Source organism: Macrotis lagotis, chromosome 1 (genome assembly GCF_037893015.1).
Source record: "Macrotis lagotis isolate mMagLag1 chromosome 1, bilby.v1.9.chrom.fasta, whole genome shotgun sequence".
Lineage (NCBI taxonomy): Eukaryota > Metazoa > Chordata > Mammalia > Peramelemorphia > Peramelidae > Macrotis > Macrotis lagotis.
The window spans coordinates 342523780-342547021 of NC_133658.1; the positions used below are offsets into that span (position 1 = coordinate 342523780).

The 23242-nt window shown below is 39.2% G+C and overlaps 1 protein-coding gene across 1 annotated transcript in view; it reads left to right on the plus strand.

Moving 5' to 3' along the window:
* The window catches only part of RSPO4 (R-spondin 4), a 37297-nt gene extending 14808 nt beyond the window's left edge, over positions 1-22489 (plus strand). The window contains 6 exon segments of the mRNA XM_074200998.1: positions 14435-14623; positions 15710-15850; positions 17530-17591; positions 17593-17674; positions 17677-17732; positions 22415-22489. Of these exon segments, the coding sequence (XP_074057099.1) occupies positions 14435-14623; positions 15710-15850; positions 17530-17591; positions 17593-17674; positions 17677-17732; positions 22415-22489 (605 nt within the window).
* The last annotated feature ends 753 nt before the right edge of the window (positions 22490-23242 follow it).

The window sequence follows — 23242 nt, forward strand, 5'->3', positions numbered from 1 at the left end:
AGAGAGAAAGGAAGGAAGGAAGGAAGAAAAAGAAAAAAGGAAAGAAAGAAAGAAAGAAAGAAAGAAAGAAAGAAAGAAGGAAAGAAAGAAAGAAAGAGAAAGTGAAAGGAAGGAAAGAAAAAAGAGAGAAAGAGAGAGGAGAGGAAGGAAGAGAAAGGAAGGAAGGAAGGAAGGAAGGAAGGAAGTAAGGAAGGAAGGAAGGAAGGAAGGAAGGAAGAGAGAGAGAGAAAGGAAGAAAGGAAAGAAAGAGAGAGAAGGGAGGAAGAGAAAGAGAAAGGAAAGAAAGAAAGAGAGAGAAAGGAAGGAAAAAGAGACAAAGAAAGAGAAAGAAAAAAGGGAAAGGAAGGAAAGAAAGAAAGAAAAAGGAAGGAAGAGAAATGAAGAAAGAAAGGAAGGAAGAAAGAAAGAAAAAGAAAGGAAGGAAGGAGGAAAGGAAGGAAGAAAGAGAAAAGAAAGAGAAAAGAAGGAAGAAAGAGAAAGGAAGAGAAAGGAAGGAAGAAAGAGAGAAAAGAAGAAAGGAAGGAAGTAAAAAGGAAGAAAAAGGAAAGAAGGAAAGTAAGAGAAGGGAGGAAGAGAAAGAGAAAGGAAGGAAGGGAGAGAAAGGAAGGGAGGAAGAAAGAAAGAAAGTAAAAAGAAAGAGAAAGGAAGAAAGGAAATAGAGAATGGAGGAAAACAAAGAAAGAAAGAAAAAGAAAGAAAAAGGTGTCTGTATTCAGACACTAGTGATTCTTTCTCTGGAGGTAGATAGAATTTCTCTTTGTCCTTTGGAATCATGAGTCCTTTGGAATTGTTTTAGATCATTGTATTATTGAGAATAGCTAAGTCATTCACAGTTGATCATTACACAATATTGCTGTTAATGTTCCATGCTCTTCTGATTCTGCTTGCTTCCTTTTGTTCATGTAAGTCTTTTGGATCACTTTCAACCCTGAAGGAAAAGTCTAGAGACAACATGAGGGACCTGGACACTGATAAGGGGATAAAGGGGGCTCAGAAAAGAGAAGTGGGGTACTTTCATACTTCTTATTTTAATATATAAGGTATTCCTTATTTTACCCCTTTGCCTCAGGATAGCCCTACATAATAATTTTTAAATCGTTATTTAAATTTGTTATTTAACCAAAATTTATTTTCTTACCTTCTCACCTCCATCCGTAGAGGAAAAGGAAAAAAATACTGGTAACAAGTATTCATAGTTGAACAAAAAGAAAATTCCTGAATTTGTCACATCTCCCCTCCCTCCCCCAAAATGACTAGTTCAGTGCACTAAATCAATCACCTCTCTGTCAGGGGGTAGGTAACATATTTCTACATTTGTCTTCTGTATTTGTGGTTGATCATGTCATTGATCAGAGTTCCTAATCTTGCAGTTGTTTCTTTGTGAATTGTTCTCTTGATTATTTCCACTTCACTCTGCTTCGTTGATATGTCTTCCAAGTTCCTCTAAAACCACCCCTTTCACAATAGTAGTCCATCACATTCACAGACCCTCATTTGTTTGGCCCTACCCAAATAGATGGACACCCCTTAGTTTCCACTTTTTTGTCACCAGAAAAGGAACTCCTAGAAATCTTTTGGTACATATGGACCTTTTCTCCCTCTTTCTTTAATTTCTTGGGAGTTTAATCCTAGTAGTGATATTGCTGGGTAAAAGAATTTTGGGGGTCTATTTTCAAATTCCTGATCAGATCAATTCATAGCTCTACCAAAGGGCATCAGATGTGCCTGTCTTCCTCTAACAGTTGTCATTTTTCTGTTCTATTATCATTGCCAACCTGATGGATATAAGGTAGAGCATCATAGTTGCTTCAATTTTCATTTCTCTAGTTATCAGTTATGAAAGATGTTAAGATGTAAGAGATAGGGGCGGCTAGGTGGTGTAGTGGATAAAGCACCGGCCTTGGAGTCAGGAGTACCTGGGTTCAAATCCAGTCTCAGACACTTAATAATTACTTAGCCATGTGGCCTTGGGCAAGCCACTTAACCCCATTTGCCTTGAAAAAACCTAAAAACAAAACAAAACAAAAAAAAAAAAGATGTAAGAGATAATAGTTGCCTTAACTTCAACAAGCATTTCTCAGTTGCTTACAGTATATGGCACACTTTGTGAAGTACCAGAAAAGATATAAAGAGAACTAAAATTCCATTCCTCCCTTCTTTGAGTTCACAATTTAAGGGGTATAGTAGAAAGACTTGACTCCATTCAAATCAGGAAGCCTGGATTTCATCTTGGGTCTCATATCAATTACATAACCTTTTGTTGTTCAGTCATTACATTTGTATCTGATCTTTTGTGACCCCATTTGGGGTTTTCTTGGTAAAGATACTGGAGCAGTTTTCAATTTCCTTTTCCAGTCCATTTTACAGATGAGGAAACTGAAGCAAACAGGGTTAAGTGACTTGCCCACATCACACAATTAGTAAGTATCTAAGGCCAGATTCTAATTCAGGAAGATGAGTCTTTCTTACTTCAGGCCTGACACTCTATCCACTGTGCCAACCAACCTTAGAGAAAGTATTTACCTTCTCAGAGCCTCAGTTTCTTACCTTTGAAATGAGAATTTCCAACTTGTATTGCTTTATTAATTCTAAAGGTATTATAGTAATGTGGGTATGAAGGAAATGGTGATAATCCCAAGGAAGTAGTTTTGAAGCTGGGCCTTTAGGAAATGGAAGATTGTTGAAAGATGGGAATGGAATGGGATGGGTTGGGAATGAGGAATTATGTGAGCAGAGACACAGATACAAGCTGTGTTCATAGATAGCTTGACTAGTCATCAGGGTTGGGGTATCTATCCTTGGTGGAGGATATTGCCAAAACTGCTTTTTCCCATGGCCCCAGGCCCCGAGAAGAATTCACTGTCTATTTCCTCTAACTCCAAAACAAGGACCAGTTTGCCATCTGGTCTCCTGTACCTGATGCCATATGTCTCTTTGGGCCTAACCTCCTCAATCCTTCCTGTCCCCTGCCCACTACCATTTCCTGGGATGGATAAATTTGCTTTGAGGTCTAGACCTAGAAAGACACCATTTCGACTCATCCCATGCTTGGAGTTTGAAGAGTGACTCAGGCTACTCCAGAGAGAGAACCATTCATGATGGAGACCATTCCTGAACAAGACCTTCAGTCTAGAGCCCATTGGGTTTTGTAGAGCTAAGATGGATCTGAAGGACCTTCAAATACAATCCCTTCATTTTATTTATTTATTTATATATATATATGTATATATTTTTAGGGGTTTTTTTTTTGCAAGGCAATGGGGTTAAGTGCCTTGCCCAAGGCCACATAGCTAGGTAATTATTTAAGTGTCTGAAGCCATATTTGAACTCAGGTACTCCTGACTGCAGGGCCAGTGCTCTAGCCACTGCGCCACCTAGCCACCCCCAGTCCCTTCATTTTAGAGAGGAAAAAATGGGGAGATCACATAGGGAAAGTATTTTGATCAAGTTTATGCATGTATTTAACAGCCAAAACCTGAACTTGAGTCCTTTGTTTCCAAATCCCATGCTTCTATTTACTATGCAAGAATTAGATCCAAATGTCTGAGACCTCAGTTTCTCTCAATATAACTTTGTCTTTTTTTTTAGGTTTTTTTTTTTTTTTTGCAAGGCAAATGGGATTAAGTGGCTTGCCCAAGGCCACACAGCTAGGTAATTATTAAGTGTTAGAGACCGGATTTGAACCCAGGTACTCCTGACTCCAGGGCTGGTGCTTTATCCACTGCACCACCTAGCCGCCCCTAATAACTTTGTCTTTTAAAAAAAGAGAATAGTCACAGAAACAAGTAAATGTGTGATCATAGAAGATGGAGCTTTGATCCAGAAGACAGATGGTCTGGTTTCAAGTCTCACATCCATCTCCATTCTGCTGTGTAACTTTAATTCCTTATCTTGCCTCATTAGCAGGGTCATCATGTCTCTCAAATTAGACTTGAAATGACAAAGCACTAAACAAATTATGGAGATAACTAGGTGGCTCAGTGGATAGAATACTAGACCTGGAGTCAGGAAGATTTGAGTTCAAATCTGTCCTCAGACATTTACTAGCTGTATGACCCTGAGCAAGTCACTTAACCTCTATTTGTCTTGAAGGCAGGTAAGTGGCTCAGTGGATTAAGTGCTGGGTTTGGAATCAGGAATATTTGAGTCCAAATCAGGCCCCTGACACTTATTAGCTGAGTGACACTGGGCAACTCACTTAACCTGTGCTTGCCTTAATCGACTGTAGAAAAAAATGGCAAATCAGAGTAACTTTGCAAAGAAAATTCCATGGACAGTATTAGCATGCCATGCTTCATGGGGCCCACTATGAACCATGGGATCATGAAGAGTTGGACACACTGTGAATGAATGAATAGCAACATACAAATTATAAAGTGTTATATGTAAATTATACTCTATGTAATATTACTGCTTATGCTACATGTAGTATTAGTATACATCTAGTATATATTTATTTATATGTCAAGTTACATGGAAATTATTAAGCATGATACAAATGAAAGGGATCATTTTTCCCTGCTAAGTAAAGAATCTTAATACTTTTTACTCAACGATAAAACTGTTATTTTGTCCACATATTGCTAGAAGACTAAATGTAAAAGAATAAATAGAAGAATAACAATTTTATCCCAGGTCTTATGAATTATCTGAACTCTATCAAAAAAGATATGAATGAGACAATAATGATGATGATAATAAACCAACAATTCATCTACAAAAGTACAAACAAATTACTCTATCATGAAGATTGATTCACAGAAATGGAGGTTAACCATGCCAAATCAGCACTCAATAAAAATCCAGGCCTAGAATCAGGAAGACCTAAGTTCAAATGGAACCTCGAATACTTCCTAGCTGTGTGACCCTAGACAAGTCACATAACTTCTGTTTGCCTTAGTTTCTTCATCTGTGAAAACTGGGATTATAATAGCCCACACTTCCCAGAATTGTTATAAGAATCAAAGAAAATAATATTTGTAAAGTACTTATCATAGTGACTGATACATAATAGGTGCTAAATAAATATTAGCTATTTTATTATAGCCATTGCCACCAGAAATTACAGAAGAATTAGCCTTTAGTCTTCAAAAAAAGAAAAAAAAAAGAAGGGGTGGCTAGGTGGCACAGTGGATAAAGCACCAGCCCTGGAGTCAGGAGTCCCTGGGTTCAAAACTGGTCTCAGACACTTAATTATTACCTAGCTGTGTGTCCTTGGACAAACCACTTAACCCCATTTGCCTTGCAAAAATCTAACCCCCCCCCCCAAAAAAAAAGAATTAGCCTTTAAGATCTTGGACTTAATAGTGCAGATTATGTAAGAAAGTGTGACTTTTCAAGCTGCTGAAATTTAGCACCCACTGAATACCTACCAAGCCAATCTGGTGTTAAAATTATATAGTGGAAGTATAATATCTTTCACAAACTATTAGGCTACAAACCCTCCATGTTGTAAATATAGACTTCAAAATAATCTTGAAAATTCCACAAATAAATTGTATTGAAATTTGGCAACTTTTATAGCCAAGACTATTGGCCACAGCCACAGTGATGTACTATTGAGCATTAAAATTTAATAATGCTGCCATATCAAATACTTACAATCTCCAAACTATGTGGAATGAGAACTTTCAGAATATAGAGATTAGCAGAAGAAATCAAATTCTCATATAAACAGGATGGAGTATATATTATTCTTGTCCTCCTGTTATGGGAGTTGTACCAGGGTTGTTTTCTGAAGCCCACAGAAGAGGAGCTTACTTCTTAACTACAAAAAGTAATCATTTTATTGTCAGAGAACATTAAATGTAAAAGAAGACTAATAGTGTAGTGACTTGTTTCAGCATTATTTTGATCTGAACTCTATTAAAAAATAGAGAAAAATGAAATTATTATTAACTACCACAATAATAGCAAATTCACGACAGAAAAAAGGGAAGATTGTGATAGTTGTGAGCTAATGTAAATCATAGGATATCAGAGCTGGAAAGAACCCTGGGGATCATACACTTCAACACCTCCATTTACAAGTAAGGAAACTGAGGCCCAGGGAGGGGAAGTGATTTGCCCATATTTACCCACAGCGCCAATGGAAGAGTCTTTCTCCCATCTCCAGCTGTTTGTACAATGAGGAATCAAAAAAGAATGTTTATTTTTATTGTAGCTCTTTTTTTTAAAAAAAGACAGCTGGTAAAGCCCTTGGGATGCAAAGGTTGCAAGCATTAAACCCATGTGTAATTGAGTCCAGAGCAACCTAATGGGTCCAAGGTGGATTGTTAATGAAAAGGAGAAGCAAAGTTTTAAGAGAGAAGAGGAAGAACTGGGGCTCCCAGACCCAGAGGGACACCATCCCCACTCAGTGACTACTACCTTGAGATTCTGGAGGAGAATGAGCCTGGAGAATTGATGGAAGATGGGTCAGTAAGCCACTGTCTCTGCCCCTGTGTAATTCCTTGCCAGCTACCTCCCCCAGGATGCGTATTTTTTTTTATGTGATCTCACAAACATCCCTTCACATGATCATTCTTTCCCCCCTTCCTGCCCCCCACAGAGCTGGATGAGCTCAACCACCCAGGGATTCTCCTCCCCACCCCATCCCGACAATGTCGAGGGGGAAGGGTGTGGAGGAAAAATACAACCTTGTGCATTACTTTTACATATTGCCCTGGTTAGAGATTCAGGAGACCTGCCTCTGCCATTAATCTGCTGCAAGAGTGCCTTGCTGTGCCTCAGTTTCTTCCTCTGTAAAATGAAAAGATTGGGCTAAATCAGTAAGATCCATTAATTTTTTATCAATTCATATTCTTAATTCCTTTCTATAGTTAGTATTCTGTGTTCTAAGATTCTTCTCATCTTGCCTCCCCCCATATTTTAGGTTCCCTTCCAACTCTGATATTCTACATTTTACTCTCTTTTCATTTCTGGCATTCTTCCTTGTAAGAGTTTTTCCTGCTTTGACGTTTTATATTGAACCAGCCCTCCCAGTTCCTTCAAAGTAGGGTTCTTTCTACTTTTCAAATAGTCACTGGTCACAGCCTGGCTGGGATTATTAGTCACTTTTTGCGTGTAAGTGAATCTTCTCCCAGCTAGATTACAAATGGATTCCTAGAGGGCAGATTCTTTCTTACTTCCTCTTCAGCCAGGAACAAAGGGCTCAACACTCAGGAGATAGGCACTAAAGTGATGATTTGATTGTTGTTGTTAAGGGTTCTCCTCAGATCAGCCTTTAAATATCTAAGTCCCTTGAGAAAGTCCATGATTAGGATGGGGACCAAGCTTTAGCTTTGTAATCCTAGACAAGTCACTTAACCTCTATTTGCCAGTTTTCTTGTCTGTAAAGTGGGAATAATAATATAGTACCACATCTCCCAGGAAATTTTTGAGGATAAAATCAGACAATATTTGTATTTTACTTTAAGTCTTAAAGAGTTATATTTTCATATATAATTCATACTGGATAATATTCATATTGGTTAGACTTTGAAAAACACAATCCTAAACCACTTGGTTCCCTCTATGGGGACAGTGTTACCCATAGGCTTGGGGATTGGGGGCAAGGGGGAGTTCAGTGTTACCAGGTCAAAAGACCTCCAAAATATTTCCCCCCAAAAAGCTGACATTGAATTATTCAACATCAGGGCTGGAAGAGACTTTAGAATGTAGAGTATATCATGTTACCTTGGATGGGCTATTGATCATAATGATTAGATATCATTCAGTGTAACCTCATTTTAACAACAAAGATAATTTTTAATAAGAAAAAGGGAGTTCAGAATTATTTAGCAAGTTGGGGACAGAGCAAAGGACAAATCTCAAGTCTCCACCCCCTTTCAGACTGACTCCTTATCTCTCACTTTGTTAACTCTACCTCATCTGTGAATGGTTAAATTTTCTCCCTGATCTGCCTGACTTGCTTGCCTCCTGTCTGTTTCTATTCTTCCTTTTCCTCCTCCTGTCTCCTTTTCTCTGACTCTTGGGATGACTTTTGGCTGTCTCTTCCTCTTTTTTTCTGAGGTCCTGCTTTCTCCGCTGTTCTTGGGATTCTATAAACTCCATTCAATCTAAGATGTTGAATCTTGTCTTCAATACCCTCTCACTTCTTTTAACCCCTTACCCCCAACTAGATTCTAGTCTCAGAGGATTTTGAGGGCCCTAACCCCAAAGTTTTTTGATTGATTGAAAGGAACTTGCTCTTAGGTATATATATTAGACATCTCCCCAATGGAGCTGATAAGAGTTGAGGATATGTTGCCTCTTAGGACTATCTGTACTTCCCAGTCTTAAAAACCCAGAGTTGAAACACTGATGGCAAAATTTCAAACAATGAGATATTTGGTTGTTGAGACATTTAGGGGCAGGGACTTCCTCTTTATTGTTCCTTTTTTTTTTTATCATTACTCTTATTACCCCTTACATATACATTATATTTTTTAGTTATGATTAAATTAGCTATCTTATTTGATCCTTACTACAGTCTCATGACATTGGTGGGGCAAGATTACTCTCCCCATTTTATAGAGGGGAAGGTAACTTGCCCAAGTCCTTTTACCTAGTAAATGACATTTCCAGGGTTTGAACCCCGTCTTTTTGCCGTATGATGCAGCATTGTGACATAATGTTCTATTTGCTTCAGTTGCCTGTGGCTAGGCATGGGGGTGAGGGAAGGGAGGGAGGAGATCACTTGCCTTCCTCTTCCCTTCTTGCCTCAACCCTATTTTTGATAGACAAGAGCCAATAGATAAGTGATGCTTTGGCCAAACCTGGAAGCAACATCATCTGAGTGGATCTTCACTGCATCAGGGTTCTAGAAACCCACTCCCCTCAGTTCTAAGAGTCTCCCCCAATATAAATGTATCACAAGAGTAGCTAACAGGAGAGGGAAGGGAATAACCATTTATACAACACCTATTATATGTCAGGTGGATCTGTGGATAAAGTGCTGGACCTAGGGTCAAGAAAACTCATCTTCCTGAATTTTTAATCTGACCTCAGACACTAGCTTTATGAGCCTGGGCAAGTCACTTCATCCTGTTTGCTTCAGTTTTTTCATCTGTAAAATGAACTGGAAAAGGAAATGGAAAACTACTCCAATATCTTTGTCATGAAAATACTGGAAGGGGTCATGAAGAGTTGGATACATCTGAAAAGTGATTAAACAAAAAATTTGTTTAAAGAATATTATTTCATTTGATCCTCATAGCCACTCTGTGAGGTAAGTACTATTTTTATCCCCATTTTATACTTGAGGAACCTGAGGCAGACAAAGGTTAAATACAGCTAGTAAGTGTTTGGTGTTGGATTTGAACTTTAATCTTCCTGACTCCTGGCCCAGTGCTCTACCTATAGTACCATCCTGCTGCCTCTAAGGAAACCGTTAAAGGTTATGAGAGCCTTAGATATAAATAGCTACAAATACCATTATGGCCTGCTCTTCCTATGCATGTCCTAGTCATCAACCAGCTTCAAACTCAGTACCAGGAATCCACCAGACTCAGGATCCAGGTTTTCTTTCATTAATGCCTTCTGGGGCTAACTTTAGCTGGTCCCCAAAGAGATAAAATTCATTTTATATGTCCCAGCATTTGTTCTAATCATTAAGATGCTGATGACTTTACTTTGTAACTAGGCAACACACTCCCTGATACTTTACTGTACAGGAACCCAGGAAAGGTAAAAGAAGCTAAATGGAAGAAACATCTCTGTGTGGGGCTGACCCCTGAAACTTCCATGCACATGGCCTGTCCCAAGGAACAATTTCCTCTATAGATAAAGATCCTGTTATATTAAGCAAAATCACCTTTGACATTCAGGATGATTTGAACATAACTCCTGGGACTAGAGCAGATAAGGGGCCTGATTTCCTGCTATTATGAAATATAGCTCCTCTGGGAGATATACTTCACTTTCCCCAGGGCCACTTAGACAACTCATTGCACTCTCCTGGAAACTGAAAAAAAGGCAACTCTCTTTGGAGGCCTAGACAGAGAATTGGTCCAGATCTCCTAATGCCTTTCTATTGCTTCATTGACATTATTATTTTTTTTTTTGCAAGGCAATGGGGTTAAGTGGCTTGCCCAAGGCCACACAGCTAGGTAATTATTAAGTGTCTGATTTGAACTCAAGTACTCCTGATTCCATGGCCAGTGCTCTATCCACTGTGCCACCTAGCCACCCCTCATTGACATTATTTTTAAAGATGACATGTAATGGTAAAAACACTGGCTGAGGAACCAGGATATTGGGGAATGTAGCTTCAGAGTGGGGACCTCAAAGACCAACTGATCTAACCTCTTCATTTCACACATGAGGAAACTGAGGCCCAGGGTTGTTAAACAAGATGTTCCATGCAGTAAACATCAGAGGTGGGATTTGAACCCAAATCTTTTGATTCTTGAACCTCAAAATCCAAAAATATTAAACTCCAAAGTGCTATTATGAAATTCTAAGAGTTGAATATAATTCTAAGCTTCTAAAATTCGTGACCTATTGCTCTTGGAATAGACCAGACCATATTCTAAGTGCTCTTTAAATTGTAAGAAGACAACTCTAAAGCAATGTGTGATGGGAGTTAGAGGGTCAAATGAATAATTTCCCTATCCAAAGATAGTGCTGATTGGGTAACAGCAGAAGTGAAAGGAGCTGAAGCAAATATCAGAGATTAAGGAAAAATCTCTTGGGGCCATAATCACATCTGTAACCCTCAGAACACCCCAGGAGGTTGCAATCAGAGCTACAAGGCTGTTATTAAAAGCACACCTCACCAGCGAGGAGCTGTCTGCGTGGGAGAACTTTCCAGCCTGCATGAGAATAAAAACCATATTCTCTTGGCTTTTAAAAAAGTGATAGGAAGAAGAGCCATCATTACTCAGAGTCTGCTCAGTCCAGGGGAGCAGGAGGGAATGGGAACAGGGGAAATAAATAAGCATGAAGGGGAGAAAGAATTCCTGACAAATTGTATTGATGCTGTGATTAAAAGCAATACCATGCCCTTAAAAAATTTAGTGACACTACAATGTAGAAGCACACAAGGGCACGCCAACCAACAAAGGAGTTCAGTTCATGATCTGGCAGAACTGTCAGGGATCTCAGAAGGTAGAACACAGAATGAGAGTTCTGGAAGGAATATTAGAAGATGAAATGTTAGAAAGGCTGAATGTTTGAAAAGAAAGGGATTTTTAGGACAGAACATAGAATGACAGAGATGGAAGAAAAATTAAAATATAGATTGATAGAGCTAGAACAATCTGGCCATACCCTTTCAGCTAACAGTTTTAGAAATTAACCAAGGCTTAGCACAATGTCTGGTGCATGGGAGGTGCTTTAATAAATGATTATTGACTGGAGAAGGGAAATGATCTCAATATTGCCCAAAGCTCTAGACAGATCTCTATCAGGAAACCCTTGTGTGATGGACGCTCTCAACTCTTTACAATATTAACTCATTTGATCCTCATAATAACAGGGGGAGGTAAGTCCAGTGAGGAAATTGAGGCAAACAGAAGTTATGTGACTTGCCCAAGGTCATACTGAAGACAGATTTGAACTCAGGTCTTCCTGACTTAAGGCCCAGTGTTCCAACCGTTGGGCCACCTAGTTGTCCTAAGGAAGGAGAGAGAAAGAGAAAGACAGAGATAGAGGCAGAGAGTTGAATTCCATGAGAAAAAAAAGTCTATGGCATATTGAAGCATAATATAAATAATTATTAACATTATTGTAATTCCAATTCATTTATATTAGTATTAGTATTTAAATCAACCTCTTACATGACAGAATGATCCCTAGAGTAAAACAAAAGGTGGTGGAGCAGTTGTCCAAAGTCTATGTTTTCACTCCTTTAGTGACCTTGGGAAGCATAAGGTTGGGAGAAGGATTAGGTGTGGTGGGAAAAAAGCTGAATTGAAAATCTGAAGGCCTGATTCTAGGCCCTGCTTTGTCATCAACATCTTGAGCAGGTTTCTTCTCCACTCTGGATCTCAACTTGCCTATCGATTAGATGAAGGAATTAGACTAGATCTTCTCAAAAGTCCCTCCCTGGCCTGAAATTCTTTTCTAAAGTCTGTTCCAGTTCTGACATTCTATGTGCTAAGATCCTTTCCAATTCTGATATTTTTTTGGTTCTAAGGTTCTTCCCACCTATGGCATTGCTATTTTTGAAGTCACTCTCATTTCTAACATTTTATGTTCTAAAGTCCTTCCCAGTCCTGACATTCTATGTTCTAAGGCTCCATTCAATTCTGATGTTCTATGTCCTAAGGTCCTTCTCAAATCTAACATTCTATGTTCTAAGGTCCCTTCCAGTTCTGATATTTTTTGTTCTAAGGTCTTTCCCAGTTATGACATTCTACATCCTAAGATCGCTCCCATTTCTAACATTTTATGTTCTAATGTCCTTTCCAGTTTTGATATTCTGTGTTCTATGGTCCCTTCCATTTTTGATATTCTGTGTTCTAAGGTCCTTCCCTGCTCTGTCATTCTAAATTCAAAAGTCACTCCTAGTTCTATCATTTTATGTGTTAAGGTGTTTCTCAGCTCTGACATTCTGTGTTCTATGTTTCCTTCTAGTGCTGACATTCTTTGTTCTAAGGTCCTTCTGAACTCTGACATTCCTTGTTCTAAAGTGTTTTCAGCTTTGATCATCTATATTTAAAGCAGATGGTGAATCTTTTTTCTAACCAAGGGCCAAAACTTAAGAATAAGCCTGTTATAGTTGGTCAAACATTTAACTAATTCACTCCTTAAAAGCTCCTAGATTTGTTGAATTTTGAGTTCCATCTGTGATTGCCTTGGCAATGCCAGACCAAGAGATTTTGTGGACCTTATTTGACCTATGGATCAAATGTTCCCCATAATTTATAGGCTTCTCCCAGCTCTGACATGCCTTTCAATTCAAACATATAAATGTATGTATGTATATATATATATATATATATATTTATATATGTATTTGTGTATTTATATATGTACATATTATACATATATATTTTTCCAGATCTGACATTCAATGTTCTATGTTTTAAGTAAGACCCATTTCTTACATTCTATGTTCTAAGAGTCCTTTTAATCCTGATTTTCCATGAATCTAGAAATTTAAACATATTAAGTCTGTGCTGAGAAAGGGCATAAAGTCAGCAGTGTCTTGGAGGCACCTGGAGTTAGAAAAACACATGGTGCCTATCTTGATCACCCTCTGAAGAATTCTGTACTTATGGCTAAGTAGTTTGTATGCAAAAAAAAATGTTTATCACCCCAGATTTACTGGAAAAAAAATTTACTCAGCTCTAACAACTTGTATAAGGTCATAGCCCTTTGCTAATTGAAGAGCACCATTATAAATGAATTGGAATTGCAATAATGTTAATAATTATTTATATTATGCTTCAATATGCCATACACTTCTTTTCTCACTGAACTCAACTCTCTGCCTCTATCTCTGTCTTTCTCTCTCTTTCTCCTTCCTTATTTGATAAATTCTTTAGAAGAATAGGGATGAGGGTATCTCAAAAGTAGTTCTCAACCATTTTCTCAGACAAGAACCAAGATGACCTTGTCTAGAGGCAGGTTTTTATCATCAATGACTGCTCTTCCTAATATGAGCAATTCGGATGCCCAACTTTCCTCCTACTGCTCAGAGGCAGATACAAACCAATTAAGTCTCTTCCAAGGGATCTTTTTTCCCCTAGGAACAATGGTTGTTATCCTTCATAGTTGAAGAGGACCAAAATGACATCACTATGTTGTGGGATCAAGGTAAAGTGTGCCTGCCTGGCTGATCAGACCAATATGAGCTTGGGAAGCTCCATCACTGGTCAGGAACAAATAGTCTACAGGAACATTCGGAGTGGAGATGTCTATAAAACTGCACATCTCGCATTACTTTTAAGTTACTACAGTTGTGCTTTACTCATCAAGCCCAGTGCCTTCTTTGTAGGCATGTAGATGTAGGCATGGAATAATATACTAGTCATGACTCTCTGGATGCATGCCTGAATGAAAACTTTCTGACGGAGAAACACCAACTCATATAAGTGAACAATATGGCAGGACATGATAACATAATATTGGCAAGATCTCATTTACAGAGCATACCAAGTTTTCTTATAAAAAATCACTTGCTCTGCTAAAGCAAAACCTTGGTCATATCAGATAGTCAGCATTGAGGCATGGCTGTTGCTGGTGCTTATAGGATATTGCCCTTGTGAGACAAGGAAAAGTATCCTGTCTCATTGGTGTGACTATGTTTCTTTTTCTCCATTTCCAGTAGTTATACTTTAATGGTCTATATATATTTTGATAAAAAGGTACTTATGTAATTCTGTATCCTTGCATGGCAGGGGAAGAGGAGAGAGGACTTGACTTGTACTGAGCACACATTGCAACTGAGTCTGGACATCCCTGATTCTCTTTTCTCTCACCCACTCCTTGGTTCTCACTACAGTGGGGGTCGGGCTGAAGGAGAATTGCACCGGCTGTTTGATCTGCTCAGAGGAGAATGGCTGTTCGACCTGCCAGCCACGACTTTTCCTCCATATCCGCCGAGATGGCATCCGTCAGTATGGGAAGTGTGTACACGACTGTCCCCATGGCTACTTTGGTGTGCGTGGTCACGAGGTCAACAGGTGCAAAAGTATGTGGGGCTTCTGACCAGGAACATCTACTCTACATCATCCTTCTTCCCCCAGCCCAGCTCCCAGAAAAGTTTTTTGTCCTTCCTCTCTGATTCTCCCTGACATGATCCTGTTTATAGGAGGAAGAAGCTAGCTAACTGACCATGGGAATTCAAAGCTGGGGATTAGGTTCACTCTGTGATGTTAGTAGAGTCATTATTTAATCTCTTTGGGCCTATACTCAAATAAAGTCATCATCTTTGCCTCAAGCCTCAGCTCGTAGGGAAGGGAGATTCCAATGTTTCACAAAGTATGGGCTGAATTTTCAAGTTCAAATCCACCTCCCACAAGGTCTTAGGAAAGTCCTCTCCTTTCTCTTGGATTGAAGTTCTCCTATAAAATGAGAAAGTTAGAAGATCAGAAGATTCTTAAGGTTGCTTTCAGCTTGTCAGTCTTCAACCTAGAAGTAGTAATGAAATAAAGGAGAGAGGACTTGTGGTTAGGAAGACCTGAGTTCAAATCCCATCTCATTCAGACATTTTAAAGTTATGTAACTGGGCAAATTGTGGGATCATAGATTTAGAGCTTCAAGAAAACTTAGATGGGGGGGCAGCTAGGTGGCACAATGGATAGAGCACTGGCCCTGGAGTCAGGAGGACCTGAGTTCAAATCCAGCCTCAGACACTTAATAATTACCTATATGACCTTGGACAAGTCACTTAACACCACTGCCTTGCAAAAAAACAAAAACAAAACAAAACAAAAAAGAAACTTTAGATTAGTCACTTAACTTATCAGCCTCAACTTCCTCAACTGTAAAATAGAAATAATAATGGCATGTGTTTCACAGGATTGTTGTGAGACTCAAAAAAGTTACCATATATAAAGTGCTTTGTAAATCTTATAATGCTAAATGAAAATTAATTTTTATTATTCTTTGATTCCACTATGAGGATCATTTAGGACACATACTATTGTGTTTTGCCCACCTGTCCAAAGATCCCTGCTGAGTAGCATGCTCCTCCTTTTTTCCTGATGACTACTGGGTTGGGGGAGGGGGATCCACCTTACTGTTACTTATTGCAGAAGCTATTGCTGTGTTGCAGAATGTGGGTCCACCTGTGAGAGCTGCTTCAGTCAAGACTTCTGCATTCGGTGCAAAAAGAGATTTTTTCTGCATAAGGGGAAGTGTGCTCCCACCTGTCCACCAGGAACCATTGCCCACCAGAACACATGGGAATGCCAAGGTAAGCCAGAAGTCACAGTCCACTGCCTCATTCTCCACTTGTCCCACCCAGTCTTTTTTCTTGATAACCTGGAACCAAGACTTCTACCATCTAGTTCTGTGGCAATCTCAGATAAACCACTTCTTGTTCCTGAGTCTGTTTCCTTTCTTTAGGAATAAGAGGAAATAACATTTGTCCTCTCTTCTTCCCAGGACAGTTGTGACAATCCAATGGGAAAAGAAAGGAAAAGCATTTTGAAACTAAAGAATAATGACTAATTCTTATTAATAGAGATTAGAATTATTTTGATCATTAATAATGGTCATGAATTATTTTTTGAAGGAACTAGGAATTAGTTTACCCTGAAGAAGAAAAGATTTGAGGAACATGATAACTGACTTCAAGTAATTGAATAAATGCCATGTAGTGAAAGGATCTTTCTGTTTAGGCTCATAAGCCAGAAGAAGAAGAAATGGGTAGAAGGACCTGACATCAGGAAAAATCAGTGTAGCTTTTCCAAAGTATAATGAGTAGCCTGGAGAGGTATTGGGCTTTCACTCCTTGGCAGGGAAAACTTGCAAGAAGAGGGCAGATGATCATTTGTATATGTCTTAGTGGGAATTCCTTTCATGTATGGACTGGGCCACATGACCACTTCTCCCTTCTTGTGTAAGTGATGGGAGAATATGAAAACCCCCACTCTCTACATAATGTAATAGAAAAAAACATCAGACTCAAAGAGGAGCGAGATAGAGACTGGACTTGTAATTTCACTGCTGTAAAGAATTCCCAGGGGAGGAAATTCACTCTACTAATGCAAGTTGGTATGTTCTCCATAATTTTTACCTTAGAGAGGACTGAACCCTAGAACACTGGAGGGTTAAGTAACTTTCCCTTTTGGTACACAACCATTATGTGACAAAATTGGGATCTGAATAATAATAAAAGATATAACGTTTATATAGCAACTTTTATTTGCCAAGCATTTTGCCAAGTGTTTTACAATTATTATTTCATTTGATTCCCACAACAATCCTGGGAGGTAGGTACAGTTATTAATCCCCATTTTACAGATGAGAAAACTGAGGTAAACAGAGATTAAGAGACTTGCCCAGTGTCTCACAGCTGGTAAGTGCTGCAACTGGATGGGAACTCAAGTCTTCCTATCTCCAATTCTAACACTGCAGATCTTCTTGACTTTTATGCTCTTTGTCTGTCTACTAAATAATGCAACCTCTAATCTCAGTTGTGAGACTTATTAGTTGTGTGATTCAAATCACTTAACTTCTCTTGGCTTCAGTAAGATTGGTATAATAATATATAATAAAATAGTAATATTAATTATCATTAATACAATAATAATATAAAGCCCACCTCGTGGAACTATTGCATGGACACTTTGGGAAGGTCCAGTTGTCCAGTGGAAAGAGAACTGTTTTAGAGTTAGACTAATTTTGGATTCTAGGTCTATGACTTATTGACCTATGTGACTTTAGAAAATTCATTTAACTTCCATTAGGTTTAGCTTCCTCATTTAGGAAATCAAAAGATTGAACCAACTGGCCTTTAGAGTATATACGGTTCTTAAATCTTTGATCTTAAGACTTTCTTTGGAAAGTGAATTACCAGTTACTTTATTACTTTCTTCCTTTCCTCTCCTCTTTCCCTCTAATTCCCCTTTCCCTACCCCCCCCATTTAGAGGAAGATGTATCTGGACCCTGGAACATCTGGAGTCCTTATAGACAGGATGGGAAAATTCTTTGGGTCAGCCTGGGGTCTGCAGACCCTAGTGCATGAGATCAGCCAAGGAAGTAGATAGGATGGGGCAGCAGCCTGTCAAGCCCTCTTGAATCAAGAAACTGCCCCATCAGGAGGCATTGCCAAGGAAGTGAGGACTTAAATGGGCCCATGATAAGCTAGGCTGCTGGGGGTTGAGACAGTCTTAGAATCATAGCCAATTAGGAGAGAATTTAGAATATAGATGGTCAGAGCTGGAAAGGACCCTGGTAGAGCATCTTGTAGAAATCTGAGACCTAGAGAGAGGAAGCGATATGCCTAAGGTCATAAAGCCAGTAGTGGCAGAGCAATGACCAGAATTCAGCTCTCGACTCTGAGCCCCAGGATTTGTCCCTAACCATGATTCCAAGCTCCTTTCTGATCACAAAATCACCACTGGGTCATAAGAATTCCACTATAGTCTTGAAAATTAGGTTAACTATCTGTGTGAATAGTTTGCAGGAACTTTGGTTCTCATCTTAGGTAAGTAGGTGTGGGGGGCTGGCTGATACTAAGGAAAGGCTTGACCTCCCTCTTATCTCTGATTGACTCAGTTGGAATAGTTCTGATAAAAACCCTCTTTTATTGGCAAGAGGAAAAACTGCAGCAGTTTTAACCAGGAACCACATTAAAAAGGATTGATATCTTTAGTAAAAGTATTTAAAAGATTCAGGACACTGCTTGACTGTAGGAGTCTCCCCAAAAACCATATCTTTAATGGAATTTAGGTTATCACTGATATTTGTGTTACAATGGGTTCCCTTGAGCAAGAAAGAGGTGACTAGTTTTGTAATGACACTTCCACCTCCTTATGTGCCAAACACTCTGCCAAGTGATTCATGGATATTTTCACATTTGATTACCACAACAATCCTGGTGATGTAATTATCCCCATTTTATAGATTTAAAAAAAAACTGAGGTACACAGAGATTCGGCAACTTGCCCAGGATCATAGAGCTAGCAGTGAGTGTCTAAAGCTAGATTCCAGGCCCAGTGCTCTATCCATTACAACACCTATCCAGTTAGGTCCTGATATTGCATCTTGTTGTTGCTGTTCATCCTTAATTTTAGATCACCAATGATCCCATGAGAGATGTCTTGACTCGAAAGGAAATTGTATTTAAGTGAGACAGAGTTGCACAAATGACTCTTCCTGAGTCATTGAAGTCCATTGGCAAGACAAAAGACAAGATGACTGGCATTGACCTTGGATGCAGAGGATGACCTTGGCATCTTTGATGCTGATCAATGTCTAAGCACTTCTGCTTCCTCTGCCTTCATGGTCATTGGGACAAGTTGTTCTCATCTACCCATTCCACCAGGGTGAGTCTTCATATGTGTGGGGTAGACAGCTCCCTAATTCACTGATAGGTTTGAGGTCTGTTAGTTGCCCTCAACCTGATTTAGCTTGTCTTTCAAAACAAATTTATTGGGGTATGGGCTCCTATTCATGCTATAGCATCTTGGAGTCACAGGTGAGAGTTAGGAGAAGGTAGACACCAAAGGTGAATGAGCAGCCCTGAAAAGGACTCAGCAAGCCTTCACAATAGAGTTATTATTCTTTCCTAAACACTCCATTCACCTTTATTGTTTATGGGTCAAGGAAGAAAGTCCTAGTGAATCATCCTGGAATCTACATCATCCCTAGTCATGAAATCTACTTATTTCTGAAGATTTAGATAGTCCTCTCCTAGATTGTAAGTTTTATGAGGATAGAAATCAAGTCTTATCTAAATTATGTATTTTCCACCACCTAAGTCTCACCAGAGAGCATCTGGAAAGCATTGCTAAAGAATATTAAGTTTGGGACATGAAACTGAAGACCAGGGTTCTGAATCTGGGGTCCCTGGATCCCATTGATGGTGTTTTCCTTACTGTTGTTAATTGAAGGTAAAATACTTCAATCTGTGAATTGAGTACAAAGTGCAGAAGAAGGGGAACCAGAAGAGATCAGTTTGGATTCCAGCTGTTAATCAGTTGTTATGTGACCTTGATAAAATGCCACAGTTTCCTCTATGGGTCTTGGTTTCTTCCTCTCTAAAATGAGGATGCTGAACCAAATGACCTCTCAAGCTCCTTCCCATCCTGGAGCCAGTGAGCCTCTATGAGACTTCTTATTTTCCTGAAAGAGAACGAACTTCCCTCCTAAATCCCCCTTCCTCTCCAGTCTTTTCATTGCTCACAGAAATTCCTTGTGGGTATGCATGTTTCTGAATGTGTACCTACATGTGTGTAACATTCAAGTTCCCTTATACTTTGTACATTATAGCTATCCATGCTTCTCTCCTAGATTGTAAGTTTTATGAGGGTAGAAATCAAATCTTATCTAAATTATGTATTTTCTCCCAGCTGAGAGCACAGGGTTCTGTCAACTCTAAGTTTGTAGTTGTTATAGTATGTCCATGTGTTTGATTCAATTTAAATTCAACAAATACTGATTAAACTACTATTTTTTAAGACAGCTAGATGTAATGGGGGAGGGGAAGAAGAAAGAATTTGGAATCAAAATTTGAAAAAATATTTTAAAATGTTAAAAAAAAAAAAAGACAGCTAGGTAGTACAGTGGATAGAGTGCAGGGCCTTGTAACAGCACAATCTGAGTTCAGATTCACCTCATTTACTTAATAGCTGAGGGTACCTGGGCAAATCACTTAACATTTTTCTGCCTCAACTTCCTCAACTATAAAAACTGAAAAGTTATACATATTTGCCATAGTTCTTATATCAAATGAGATAAAATTTGCAGAACAGCATAGTGCCTAAAAAAAGGAGGCATAGGATACATGTTTGTTTCCTTCCCTCATTCCTTTCTTCCCTTTTTTCCAACCTCCTTCCCTCCTTTCCTTCCTTCCTTTCCTCCTTCCTTCCTTCCTTCTTGCTTTCCTGCCTTCCATCCTTCCTTTCTTCCTGTTAACCTGCCTGTCTTCCTTCCTTCCCACCTTCCTTCCTTCTTTTCTCCATTCTTCTTTCTTTCCTTCCTTCCAGCCAATCTGCCTTCCTTCCTTCCTTCCTTCCTTTCTTTTCTTCCTTCTGTGTCTCACCAAGAGGGATACAAAAAATGAATGAGGGGCAGCTAGGTGGTGTAGTGGATAGAGCACTGGCCATGGAGTCAGGAGGATCTTAGTTCAAATCTGGCCTCAGACACTTAATAATTACCTAGCTGTGTGACCTTGGGCAAGTCACTTAACTCCATTGCCTTAAATAAAAATTTAAAAATGAGTGAAACTTTAACAATGCCCACAAGGTACTCATTGTCTAGTTAAAGGGATATAATATAGACACAAATAATAATAGCAATAATTTACTATGTTGTTGTTCAGTCATTTCAAGTTCCTGAAGACACCATTTGGGATTTTCTTGCAAAGATACTGGAGTGGTTTGTCATTTTCCCTCTCTTGCTCATTTTATGGATAAGAAAACTAAGGCAAATAGGAATAAGTGATTTGCTCAGGGTCACACAGCTAGTAAATATCTGAGTCTGGATTTGAACTCAGGACTTCCTGACTCAGATCTGGCACCTGATCCCCTGAGTCATTTTAGCTGCTTTAATTAATAATTCACTATAGTGAATTAGTAATAATTCTACAGAAGTTTAATGTTTATAAAACACTTTACTCACAACAACCCTGTTAGTTTGCTCATTGCGTGTGTGAGCATGTCTGTCTCCGTGTGTGTGCATGTGAGCATATGAAGAGGAGACATTAAGTCATTGCCTCTGATTGTGGCATGGAATAGCAGCACCTGAGGACAGTCTGTCTTTCTGAGTGACAAGAACCACTGGGAGTTGGAACTAAGCAGAAACATGGAGGCAGCTGGCATCAATTAAGGAAAAACTTCTCTCCCTTAACCACTGCTCCACCTCCCTCCCTTCTGTCATTAAGACAGCAGTATATGAGCAAAAGAGGAGGAATGCAGGACTCCCCACTAGACTGTCAGTGGAGGGGGGGAGCATGTGAGTGTGCCCCTGCTTGTGCCTACAGATGCAGAAGGGTCCAAGGAGGCAGCCGAGACTGATTCCCTCACACTTTTTGGACAGTGAAGGACCCACAACTCACTGGCTTTCCTCACTCCAAAGGGTACAGTGGTTGAATAGGATAAAGGAGGGAGATAGTAAAGTACACTGGGATCATAAAAATCTGTATTTGAATCCTAACTTTGCTGTGATGCCCTTGTCAAATCATTTAACTTTTCTCAGCCTATATCACTATCTGTAAAAAGAAGGTAGGGGGTAAGGATGAAGAGGCATGTTGAACTATGTGTTTTCTAGCTCTAGACTCTATACATCAGAGGGAGTCCTCAAAGAGATTCAGTGACTTTGGTCTGGGTTAGAGTCTATTTCCCCCCTCCCTCTTTCCTATCACCCAGTTTGTAAGCTTGTATATACATACATGTATGTATGTACATGTATGTATGCAGGAGAATCAACCTCGGAGTTGGAACTACTCCCTATCAACAAATCTGTATCAAACATCTACTGAATGCAGATCCTGGGATAGATAAATCTTGAATAAGATTGAAGATGATAAGCAAATAGGATGGAGATAAAATACAAATAGACAGCTAGGACAAAAAAAATTAAATTGAACTTCAAAAGATGGATAGAAGTTCGGTAGTACAAGATAGGAAAGGAGAAGATGACAAATATGAGGAACAAGAATAAATACAGGGGCGGCTAGGTGGCGCAGTGGATAGAGCACTGGCCTTGGAGTCAGGAGTACCTGAGTTCAAATCCGGCCTCAGACACTTAATAATTACCTAGCTGTGTGGCCTTGGGCAAGCCACTTAACCCCATTGCCTTGCAAAAAAAAAAAAAACAACTAAAAAAAAGAATAAATACAGGCAAACAAGGAGGGAAGAAAGGGCTAAAAATGTGTTAAATTAAAAAGTCCAATCCTATTTTGCTGTAGCATAGAGTATGTAAAGAGAAATCTCATTTGTCTGGAAAGGGTAAGTAGCACCAGATCATGGAAAACCTTGAATGTCAGGCAAAAAAGTCATTAGCTCTTTCAGCTTAAGGGAGGGTGGTGGTTCTGCACCCCTGGCTCTCTTCTGATAGGCCAGGATAACTTGATAGGCAACTTCTTGGGGAGTGATTAGAAAAGCATTGGAATCCCCTAATACCACTTCAGTCCTTTGAGTTAAGTTCTGACCTCCTTGAAAATCATGAACTCTTTAGGAGAGGAAGCACATATTCACATGCTCCACCACCCTGAAATTTGATCCCCCCTTATTTGTACCCATTGTTCCTAATTCTATCCTGAAATTTGATCCCCCCCTTATTTGTACTCATTGTTCCTAATTCTATCCTCAATGGTCAAGCAGAATCATCTAATCCCCTTGTCCTTACAACAGTTCTTCAGATACTTAATACAGTAATTAGGTTTCCTGCTAACCCCAACCCACTTTTCCTTTGACTGATCTTCCCACATTCCAGCATCTACTTCTCTCATTTTTGCAATTGCCCTCCTTTGGACAGCTCCCATTTCTGCCAGTCCTTTCTAAAATGTGACCAGAGAATCAATCACAGCTCTCCTGTTGGGATCTGATCAAAGCAGAGGAAAGAAAAGTCAATGCTTCTAATGACAGTCAAGCAACCATCAAACAATTATTAAGAATTTACTATATGGTAAATAGA